The 12,607-nt window shown below is 39.7% G+C and overlaps 1 protein-coding gene across 4 annotated transcripts in view; it reads left to right on the forward strand.

Moving 5' to 3' along the window:
* The window catches only part of fignl2 (fidgetin like 2), a 40,544-nt gene extending 29,009 nt beyond the window's left edge, over positions 1 to 11,535 (forward strand). For 3 of the 4 annotated variants that reach the window (XM_049462864.1, XM_007257874.4, XM_049462862.1), the window contains one exon: positions 4,125 to 11,535. In XM_049462864.1, coding sequence (XP_049318821.1) covers positions 4,139 to 6,151 — 2,013 coding nt within the window. In that variant the 5' untranslated portion in view covers positions 4,125 to 4,138 and the 3' untranslated portion in view covers positions 6,152 to 11,535. The remainder of the gene's footprint in view (positions 1 to 4,124) is intronic. The other variant, XM_049462863.1, reaches the window with a different exon arrangement.
* The last annotated feature ends 1,072 nt before the right edge of the window (positions 11,536 to 12,607 follow it).

Below are 12,607 nucleotides of genomic sequence, written 5' to 3' on the forward strand. Positions count from 1 at the left end.
TGACGCTCTTGTTCTTGTATTCCCTGTGATCTGTGATGTATTTTTGGCTTTTAGAAATCAAACCTTCATGATCTGCACCTTCCATCACAAAGACAGCCTTCAGAAGATGGTCTGCTCTGTAATTGGTAGATACAGATTAACCCAAGCTCTTAGCTCTTCAGATTATTTAGATTCAGCCCTGGAGTGTGCATGTCCACACTGGTTAAAGTAAAATGGGTCAACATGTGGGTCAGATAAAGCTTTCCATGTTTTGCTCGACTATGTTTTCTAGCAGTTTACAAAAGAAGCTCTTTTAGATGCTGTCTTTTTTGTTGGAAGCTGTACGACTCAGTGATGATCAGTGTCCTTTTCATCACAAAGAAGGCCTTCAGAAGATGTTCTGCTCTGTACTTTTTAGATGCATATTAACCACAAGCTCTTACTCTTAAAACAAAGCATCTTAGTCTCAGAGTTGGTGGGCTCTTGGTGGAAGCTTTCCATGTTTTGATGCTTTGCTCTGTTGGGATTTCCAGCAGTTTACCAAAGACGCTTTTTAAGATGTTGTCCTTAATGTTGGATTCTTTATGATTTGTAAGCTATTTCAAATGAATTACTCAATGATTTAAGTGATTTAGTGACTATCAGTGTCCTTTCCATCACAAAGACAGCCTTTAGAAGATGTTCTGCTGTGTAATTAGTAGATGCATATTAACCACAAGCTCTTACTCTTGCCTCTTTAGACCATTCAACACAAAACATCTTACTCCCAGAGTTGGTGGACTCTTGGTGGAAGCTTTCCATGCTTTGATACTTTGCTCTGCTATGTTTTCTAGCAGTTTTCAGAAGATGCTTTTTAAGATGTTTCCTTTATTGTTGGATGCTTTATTATTTGTAAGTTATTTTAAATGAATGACTTCAGTGATTTCAGTGATCAAGCTCTTACTCTTAACTCTTCAGAGCAGAGGTCACTAATAGCCAGACATTGTTCCATGTGGACCCAAACCGATAAACTACTGAGAAGGATTTAATTCTGACAGTGTTCATTTAAAGCAGCAGAACTTTTCTTGTCTTTACGGTATGCAGTACGTGCTTTGCGGCGCAGTAAACTCACAGACCAATCACGTGCGCTGTAAGATCACCAAACACTCTCTTCTGCCAATCAGATCTGTGCAGATTCGGGAGCACAGAGCACACACGGGCGAAGTACGCAGTGAGAAGCAGCAGGCGGAGAATAAAGCGAAAAAGGCTAATTCAGATGGTGCGCTCCAGAAAAAGAGATTAAAATACTACATTTATAAAACATACTTACAGTGATAATATTAAATAAAACAAAACTGCTGTTTCAGGCAGGCCTAAATCTAATATAAATAAAAATCATATAAAATAAATATAGCATTTTGAAACAAAGTTGACTTACAGATTCACATTAATAGACTCGATAAGTTATATTATTGAGGGTGTTTCCATTTATTGTATCATAACTCAATAATGTAATTATTGTGACAGGCCTGTTTAAAACAATAAATATTGTTGAAATATACTGAATAGTATTTGTAATTTGTTTGTAAATTGTCTTTCAGATGTTGATAACATAAAATACTGATAGAACTACTATGCTTTTTCATTATACAGGATAAAACACTAAATCATAACACAAGTTAAAAATGAGGTCGATCCGGACCTTGGCCTGACAGAATTTTCTCTAACTGGACCGAACTGAATTCTAATTAAATACCCCTGCTCTAGACCATTTAACACAAAGCATCTTACTCCCAGAGTTGGTGAACTCTTGGCGGAAGCTTTCCATGTTTTAAAGCTTTGCTCTGCTATGTTTTCTAGCAGTGTACTGAATATTCTTTTTTTAGATGCTGTCCTTATTGTTGGATGCACTTTGGATACAGTTTCTGAGCTCCTCTGAAGTTCCTCTCAGAGGAAACTGACCTCTTCTCACATGACTCTCCAGCGTCTCTCCAGCCAAACGGAATTAAGGGAGAGAATTTGGTGTTTGTGTGGACGGGGGGCAGGGAGAGAGAGAGAGATGTCTGTTTAGTTTTTTTCCTCCTGCTCATTACTCTATTAGTCCCTCTTTCAACCCTTCAGCATTAAGCCAGCATAATGAATCACAGGGTGCGGAGGCAAAGACCGCCAGAGGAAAAGCCACTCCACGCTGAGCAGAGTTTCATGAGAAGCAGCCAATGAGTAGCACAACTATTCTCTCTCTTCTACAAACCCATCCCCCTTTTTTTCTCCCCCCCCCCCCAAAGCCCAAACCCCACCCCACCCCACCCTTCTGTGGCCGGGCTGCAGAGGGCTTTAAGAGAATTGCTTTGTGAAGGGGCTGAGGTGGAGGTGGGGAGGTGTTCAGTGGAACATGCGCTGGGTGATAACAATAGCTCCTCTGGGAAGGCTGCAGATGCTCGCACATGGCAGGGATGTGCTCTAACTGGGAAAGAACAAATCCACTCCTTTCATACTCACAGGGGAATACACAGATACTCTTTTTGTGTGTGTGAGTGTGTGTGTGTGTGTGAGAAAGAGAGTGTGTGTGTGTGTGTAGGAAACTAGCAAGCAAACATTCTCATATCTCACTGTGTTTGTTGTTTTAATAATATAGAGGAAGTTGTTTTTCTTTTTCTAAAATTCTGTGTAATTAAATCATTAATAAACTTATATAATGATATTTAAATAAAATGGTGGCAAATGTAAAGTCGGTACCACTTTAAAATAAGACTACCTTTGTAAAGGGTTTATAAATGGTTTACAATTAGTTTATTAATGGTTACTATTTAGGTTGTAAATGCCTTAAAAAAATCATTAATAATCAGTTATAACACATACGTAGAAAGGGCAGCAAGGACCTGTTGTTTGCCAAATAGTGAACCCACAGCCATCCATATTGTTGCCCTTTCTATGTATGTGTTATAATGGAAAATTAATGATTTTTAAGGCATTTACAACCTAATAAGTAACCATTGATAAACTAACTGTAAACCATTTATAAACCCTTTATAAAGGTAGTCTTATTTTAAAGTGGTACTGTAAAGTCTAACAAATTGAATGTGTCTAAAAGCTTAAACACCACATTACAAGAACGTTGAGACATATAATCAGTCAAAATGACCCTGCCTAATGCCTGAAACATTGTTTTATGACATAGTGTAAAGCAAACATAGCAGACAAGTGCATGCTAGGCATAGTAAAGGCAAAAACATATAGAACTCAGATCAAATATCTAATACATTTACTGGACAGAATATAAAATATATTTGGTTGCATGGATTTTGACCCATAGTTCATGTCATGAGTTACTAAATTTAAAAAAGTAGAGTCCTTATCCATAACAAACCCTCTCTGAATTTTGCCTGCTCTCTTCATTAATTTAGATACCCTAACTGTCTTTGGAAATTAACTGATGGAGCCTATATGTGTGATTGTAAATATGTGTATTACCTGAACCAAATATTACTCAGACTTTACCCTACAAGTCCCCCTGGGAAATGTCCAAGTGAGTCCATATAATAGATCAGGTAGATTTTCATGTAGATTTTTCAAAGGCTTTGTACTAAGGAATTGGCAGGATAAATTCTAGGTTATATTTGGAGTTCATACGTGAAAAAGACTTATCCAGACAGTTCAACATATAAAGAAAGTTTGCTGGACTTCCTTTTTTAAATTGTGGTTTTTATAGTGGGCTTTAAACAACTCTACATTGTGTGTAACAGCTGAAAGCTTTTATTGTTTATTTTTTCTAAGCATTTTTGTTCAAGATTGTAGCTAAACATGAAGGTTTTACATAGAACATCATTTCAGATTGATCAAATAAAGTACTAAAGCTACTAAAGTAAAATGATTTCGTATTCTTATTCTCTTTAGTTCATAATTAATTTAAAAAAATTTACCAAAGCATACTGACTAACCTTTACCCTATAAAGTGATTTGAAATCTGAGTATAATTTAGTTAATTGATATTATTTCATAGAAAAACAAAGGAGCATTCCAGGAGATTATAATAACCCCCGCACGCACACACACACACTCCCACCCCTACCCCATTCAGCATGTTGAGTGAATTAGATCTAAATCTATCCCCCCTTCAGTGTTTCATGTTGTAACATAATGTGTGTTTGTGTGTTGTCCGTTTCCAGCAGGCCTATTGAAGATGCACTGGAACCCGGAGCATGCACAGCCCTTGAGCCAATGGCCTGAGCAGCATTTGGACGTGTCCTCTACGACCTCCTCCCCGGCCCACAAGTCCGAACTTTACCCTCACCGCGGCCGCGGCTCCTACAGCTACGCCTGGGCCAACGATGACATTTCTGCCCTGACTGCCTCCAACCTGCTCAAACGCTATGCTGAGAAATACTCTGGCGTTTTGGACTCGCCCTACGAGCGCCCAGCTGTGGGCGCCTACCCTGAGCCCGGGGCCTTCGGAGCCCTCAATGGGAGCCAGAAGAGCGAACTAGAGCCCTGGCCTCTTACACACAGCACTGATGGAGCTTACCCTTTAGTACCACCCTCGTCCCATGACTCCTTGACTGGCCCCAAGGTGGTGGCCACGTCTGCAGGACCGCCTGTCTCGGCGGTCAGCAGCAACTTGTCGGACTCGGGCTACAGCGGGAGCAGCTCCTGCAGCGGCCCAAACTCCAGCGAGTATCCCCCCAGCTATAATGGCACCTACCTCTCCTCAGGCTACTGCCCTCAAGCTGGCTCAGCACTTCCCACAACCCCTCTGCATGCCCTTCAGTCCGCTCCCACCCTCGTGCCTAGCTATACACCCTCTGCTCCTGTGTACAACTACCCCCCCAGCACCTACCCACACCAGACTAGCCTCCCTCCAACCTACAGCCACCCCACAGCCCCTTACCTGCCCTCGGGCATCGCCGCCCCTACCCCAATCACTTCAAGACCTACAGTGGTGGGGGGCAGCTATGGTTATCAGAACAGCGGCCTGGGCAGCTCAGAGCCTGGGGGATCCCTCAAGAGAAAAGCATTTGAGATGGGCCTGGATGAAGAAGATGGGGACGGTTCGCGGTACAGAAAGTACGGTTATGACCCCTTGAAATCTGGCGGAGATTCAGCGTACGGTGTTGGTGACAAAGCAGAATGTCGTGGCAATGGCTTTGTAGACCCACAAACCCTCAAGCCTAGCAAACCCTCGTCCCAGTCCGGCATGGGGGGCGACGAGGTAGGCAAGTACAGTGGCTTGAAGCCCCTGATGTCCCCACCTTATGGAGCAGCAGGCGATTACAGTCCTCCTGCAGCAATGACGGGGGAAAACGGAGGAGTGGAACACAGCTTCTCACACAAACGTCCTGAGCAACTGAAGAGCATAGACCAGCGCCTCCTGGAGGTGGTCAACAGCGAGCTGCAGGACTGCACCCCTGCCCCGCTGTGGACAGAACTGGCCGGACACGATCGCGTCAAAGAGGCCCTGGAGGAGGACCTTCTCTGGCCTGTACTGCGCCCTGATCCTGCTGTGCGCCCACCCAGAACCGTCCTGCTGTTTGGTCCACGTGGAGGTGGCAAGACCACACTGACGCGTTGCATCGCTTCCCAGCTGGGGGCTGCCTTCTACAGGCTTAGTTGTGCCACACTAGTTTCCAAATGGAAGGGCGAGGCAGAGCAGCTGCTAGCCACATTGTTCTCGGTCGCCTCGGCCCGTCAGCCAGCTGTGGTGCTGCTGAGCGAGGTGGAGGCCATCGAGGAGGAGGACGGGCTCAGGCAGCAGCTGCAGGTCCACCTGGAGAAGACCCACCGTGGCCAGGCCTGCCCACTGCTTCTGGTGTGCTCCACGAGGCGGCCAGACCTGCTAAAGGAGCCGCTCCTGCGCTGCATGTCCAAGCGCTACCACGTGGGCCTGCCGGACCTGGGCACACGGAGGCAGGTGGTGCTGCAGGCACTGGCACCACAAGGCTGCAGCCTGAGCGAGAGGGAGCTGGCCGTTGTGCTGCAGCGGGCAGAGAACTTCTCCATGATGGAGCTGCAGCAGCTCTGCCAGCAGGCCCTGGCATCAGCCGCCTCGGCCACCGGCCAAATGCACGGCCTCTCCGCCGGCCTCTCCTCCTCGCCTGCCTTCAAAGACTTCGAGAACGCCTTCTGCAAGGTGCGGCCACACGGCACCCCCAAAGAACCTGACACTTTTATGGAATGGATCAAGATAAACAGCCACTGAGAGAAAGGTCAGCCACTGGATCGGGACTGCTACATCTTGTGTTCGGTGTCGAGGCTTAAAAGCCTCAGAAAAGTTTAGTTGTTTTTTTTCCTTTTCCTTTTTTGTAGCTACTTACTTGCAGCCAAAAAAGTGTTTTTTTTTTTTTTATTTGTTGGGAGATGATGTTTTATTGGTGCAGAAGCGTTTTTCTTTTTTTTTTTTTGGATTGAATGCAATTTCTTTTCGTTTTGTTTTCTTGGAAACATGCCGTGGTGTGTTATTTTTTCTATAAATATACATATACTTTATTTTTTCCCCCAAAGAAATTAATAATAGGCTTTTCTTGGAAAGGGGGCAATTGTTAGTTGCTTGCTTTTCTGGATAGGAAATCTGAAATATATTCTGGAGTTTCACTAGAAATCCGACTAGCCTTGATCCTGGATTGAACCTGGATATTTTTTTTTATTTTGGAGAAATACCCCTGTTAACTGCAATTTTCAGAATCATATTTATTGCCAGTCCACTCCAATGGCATTATATTGTTTATTATTTTAGAGTGACTCATTTTAAAACGATCATTTGGTGATAAAGGGCTTGGGGTATATCGGAGAAAACGTAATAACGCATTTGACCAAAAATGATCAAAGAAGCACCATAACTTGTTTTAAATATTATCTGCCCAGGGCAACACTATCAACAGCGACTTACCAAAAGGCAACCACCGTTATACAACCTGTTTGAAACCAACAGTATTCTGTGTGAGAATGAGAAGGTCGTTGTTAGACCGCGGTCGTATCGTGTGCACTTTGTCCAAGAGCGGTCTTTTTAAGAACAGTGTATGCATAACTACCCAAATAGTATTAAGATATCAGAGGAAAGATAAGAGAAGAAGTGAGAGAAAGAGAACGAGAGAGAAAAAGAGAGATAAAGACTGGACTTTACTGTCTGCACAACAATCTTCTCTGTACACTGAACAAACCATCAAAACCAACAAAAAAAAAACGTACAATAATACACTTTAGGCAGCAGAAACCTGACCAGAGATTGTGTTCTGAGGGTATTAAACCCATAAACCTCCGGCGCAAGTTTCCTGCAGTTCATTCCACATTCCTCATCCAGTTTTCCCAAATTTCCTGAGACAGTTGCTTTGGATTTGGACACAACAGCGAGAAGAATGGGTTCCTCAGACGTCTAGTGTTCTCTTCTGCTTACTCTTCTGATTTTGTTTTGTTTTGTTTCTTAGTATATGTAGTCTTGTTTGAAATACTCAGGAAGAATTTCTTTACCTCAGAAATGATAAAGAATGTATGTAACCTTAGGGTCTTAGTAGTGAGAAATGAGGTGTTTTTCAGAGGTGAGAGACAAACCCGCCACAGACCTGTACACACACTGCAGCTGGGGTATTACCTCATAGGAGAAACTTGAAAATGCTACAAAGACTAACATTGAATGTAATTCAGGTATTTCAGAGGATGTCTGATGCCATAAAAATCCACATTTTTGTAATTCTATATAAATACATATTTCCCTCATCCTTTCCCCCTTTATTTCTGATGTAGATTTCGATGCAGTGATGATTGTCTTCATGAAATGTTATAGTAGATAAACAGACCATGCTGCTGGATTTTGTTGGACAAACTGTTCAGAGAAACACTCAGTTCTATAATGAATACATGTACTTTGGTGCATCTTTAAAAACACACGGACTGTGCAGAATCATAAGCCAGTACTGCCAGTACCCTGAGTTAGAATTTAATAGTAAACAACCCAAAGATTAATCAGAGCACATTTGTATGCAATTGGCAGCTAATCATGTCTAATAATTGATTGTAAATGTGTCGCACGTACGCAGACCGCGTACACGCTCAACATGTAGACAATCCAGAGGGAGCAGCTTCTACCAATGTTGAAGTTTCTCAGTGTTCTGCTTTTACTGCAAGACAACAGATTCAGCATTTCATTTAGTTTCACCAACACCACACTTACAGAATCTCTGCACAGACCCGTCCCACCAAACTACTACAGAAACACCAAAAACTAGATATAGGCCCCTTTAAATGCATCCAACTTAGCCGATAAACATCACTGAATGACTTATAACCACATATAACCAAAACTTCAGAACAAATATATTTTATAATCTAAATTACTATCACACAGTTACCATGAAATCCATACCTGCTTAGTATATGATCATCATCTGTATTGCAAAACCTTGTACTTCAATTCTTTTCACATTTAAATCTGCCAGTTATTCTTAACTTTGTGTCATGGATGAAAAAAATGTTTTGACCAGTAATGTTTTTATTTTGGACCATATATTATCCCAGAAATGAGTATAATAAGTAACAATAAGTAATATTTTTGTGCTTTTAAGATCATTTTATGCCACTGATATAATACCATAATAATGCAGTTACACCCTTTTAAAGAGCAATGACCCTTTAGGTAATAAAAAACCCATTTTTAGCTATTTAAAATGCCTGTCAAAAGTTTTTTCTTTATATACAAGTAAACAGTTAAAGTCCTAATGTCAGTTTCTTATCACCACCACTAAAATATATTCTGAGTAGATATATTTCTCTAGAACATTGCTTTTCTTTTCACATCAATCCATATTTTTTATCACATCAACCACATTTGTTATTGCTACCACACGTTATTATTAATATAAACCAACAGTTGTTCTCTCTCTCTCTATATATATATATATATATATATATATATTTACCTATTTAAGGTTTTCTCGTGATAGTAACAATTCAACACCTTTTCCACTAAAACAGCATTATGTATTAATTATATGTAAAAGTATGTAAACTGAATAATTTAAGGGTCTTTAAATCCCACCGTTCTGATTCTGTTCTGACATTTTCTGACATTTCTGACAAGATTTATTTCACAAATTCAGATATATTAAATCAGATTACTTATTGTATTACAAAATATCACAAAATATAGTAAATTGTAAACTTTATTTAATTTTCATGTGATAATCATGCATATCATGTTACCACCCTTTAAACCCTTCTAAAGGCCTGTCCATGAGCCCATGTTTAAAATTACCTGGATAATTAGTAACAAAATATAATAGATAATAGATAATAGATATTTAAAAGATATAAAAACTCATTAATAATGGTTCAAAAGGTCAGCACTAATAATAAAAAAGGTGAGTAAAAGTTGTGAAGGTCTGAATGCAGTAGCTGGAGAGCTGTAGGCCGTGTATGGGCTTGTTTGGGTTGGGCCGTGTGTTGGCTTGTTTGAATGGCCTGTAGTGTGATGTAATAGCGCCGGCCCCTCCCCCTCCCCCACCGCAGGCCTGGTCCGGCCCTGTGTGGTCATGTGGCTCACTGTGCTCCCCTCCCCCACCTCCTCCACATCACCACTGCCGTTTGGAGTGGCCATATTCTCCCTGATGTCCAGTAACCCTATAGCACCATATGACCCTGCAGGCCCAGTTGGTGGCTTCAGTCATCGGCGTACGGGCGGGTCAATAGCGCGGGTACTTGATCTGTGCTGGAGTGAAGAAAAACTACAAAACCCAGTCGACTCGTCCTCTCACTCCACACACTTTAGAATTATTGATCCGGTGGAGAGACCACTGCTTTCTACTGGTCTCAGTACAGACATAGAGAGATCTGTTCTTTCTGCTTAATACAGTTACAAACGAGATAAAAAGACTAAATATTGGCGCAAAAACGATTCACAGCGTTCACTGGCAGTCAGAAAGAATTGCTCAGATGTTGTTACATCATTGATACACATTAGATACACACTAGATATCGAAAAATCGAATGAAAATGGACAAATGTATGTGCTTTATTGTATTATTTTTATTAGGATTAGTTTTACATGGATGAGATGGGGGGTTATTATTATCAGTGTCTCAGTGATTTTAGCCCCATCTGAAAACACCATGTTAGTTATGTAACAAATTACATACAAAACAAAGGTATCTAACAGGTATCAGATCATTTTTATTATAACTGTTTTGTTTGGGGGGGGGTTGGGGGTGCTGTATAATAATAATAATAATAATAATAATAATTGCAATTCGCTTACAAACAATATTATTGTCATTTTGGGACTATTTTACTATTTTATGTCAATGATAACATACAGCTATGGAAAAATTTAAGAAACCACTTTATTTGTTTGCTATTTATAGGTATATGTTTAAATAAAAGAAATATTGTTGTTTTATTGTATAAACTACAAACAACATTTCTCCCAAATTCCAAATAAGAATATTGTCATTTAGAGGATTTATTTGCAGAAAATGAGAAATGGTTGAAATAATGAAAAAAAAATAAAGATGCAGAGCTTTCAGACCTCAAATAATGCAAAGAAAACAAGTTCATATTCATTAAGTCATAAAGAGTTCAGAAATCAATATTTGGTGGAATAACCCTGGTTTTTAATCACAGTTGTCATGCATCTTGGCATGTTCTCCTCCACCAGTCTTACACACTGCTTTTGGATAACTTTATGCCTTTACTCCTGGTGCAAAAATTCAAGCAGTTCAGCTTGGTTTTAAATTTGGTAAAGTCTAAGAAACTCATCATCTTTAAGTGTCTCTTATTTTTTTTCCAGAGCTGTATAAGTTATATATAATAGACTGCAGTTACACCTTTTTAAATCACGTAGCATTATGATTTTAAATATTAATAATATAACAATAATAAAAATTGCTTTTTTAAAACAGATACAAAACATACAGGATCGTTTAGATAATGGGCTCTTCTCACAATGTACAAATTAAACACAGTGGCTTATATTGAAGTGACAATAATATTGAAGTGTTTCCAGTCAGTGGCAAACCAAAAAGTGGTTAAATCAAAAAAGTTGAACCAAAGGTCTGGCGGCTTTAGGCAAGTCGTTTTACGAACATTCATTCAGCTGCAAAATTCTCAAACTAAAATGTCATTACTGCTGTTTTGTGGTTATAGGGTTAGCTCATCATCACATGTTTAGGACATTTTAGGGCTTTAGATGTTGCATAGTTTATAGATCATGCCAATATAATCCAAAATAAGAGTTCAACCTTTTTACACACCTTCCAACGTAAATATATATATATATATATATTTGTTTGACTGCCATAGTATACAGGCCTAACTAATGATCTAATGAACAGTTTGTCCAACACATCCAGCACATCCTAGCTGTTTTTAATCCATTAGTACAGTAACTTTGTTCTTGGTTCTTGTTCTTGTACATTTTCTGTAACCATTTCTACCTCATTTTTTTGTGACATATTGTACATGAAAGTATTTATTTCATGTCTTTTTTGATGTCTGTTTTAAAAAATGATAATGTTCTTGAACTGTAATGGTCTACCTCAGAAAAGACTGTATTTTAAGAGAAAAGTATCACACAATATTAAAGAGAATATGTCAACATGTGGACTGGACTGGGCTTCACTTCTCACGCTCCTGTGGCCGACTGCGCTCCAGTTGGCAGCCGACCAAGATAAACTGCCTAACCGCACTCTCCGCTCGTATCCTCTCCTGACCCTGCGGTACGGGGCGGGCAGGTCACACACATTCATTAGCAGATGATTAATTGAAAGAAAACTGGAACAGGAATCAGGACCCTGGTGATTTAGCCAGTTGAGTTAGTAGAAAAGCAAAAACTAACTTTGTAAGACTGTGGGGGCTCCATATTAAAGTTTAGACTCAACCATATATGACTATATATAGATGTACTTATATGTACACACTGTAAACACATACGATGTTTTAACTCAAATGATTTAAGTCTGTTTACATAAAATTGGATATTTCTAAACAATACTCAACTATCTTGAGTTAGTTGAACATTTGTGGGCACACATATACATTTAAACTGAGATCTTTGAGTTGAACCAACTTATAATATAGTATCTAAATTTAATCTGTTGTCATTGGCAGCTTCTTTATCATTGGCTTTTGTCACAATCTATTTGCTTTATACTGGGTGTGTCCAACAGTTTCTGACTAACACTCACCATCACTGTGTAGTGATTCACCCGGGGCTACCTTAGATAAACGTATAGATCACCTATTATGATTAAATACTTGCTCTCTGTGTTGTAGGCTGTAGAACGAGCATCATTTACTGAGCTGCAGTAACTCTGTGTTCTCGCTGTGCTCTCAGTACTTTTAATTCTTTACTGTTTTCTTTCATCTACTTTTCTATGAGTATTTAAAAAAATAGTTGAATGAAAACAGAAAGAAGACTACAGTAAATACAAGTTCAGGAAAATATTCATTTTAAATATATATGTATATGTATTTGTTAAGTTCACTATACTTAAAAATTATATTACATGTTACTTAAAATGTATTAGGTAACCGGTTACAACAAAGTTTTGAGCTTAGTCAACTTATCGGGTTTTACAGTGCAGTCTTACAGTATAACAAAAATAAAAAAGTTAAATCAACTTCCCCTTTAGTTGTAATAACTTAATGTTCTAAGTTATGTTAACTTAAG

This window comes from Astyanax mexicanus, chromosome 13 (assembly GCF_023375975.1).
Source record: "Astyanax mexicanus isolate ESR-SI-001 chromosome 13, AstMex3_surface, whole genome shotgun sequence".
Classification (NCBI taxonomy): Eukaryota; Metazoa; Chordata; class Actinopteri; order Characiformes; family Acestrorhamphidae; genus Astyanax; species Astyanax mexicanus.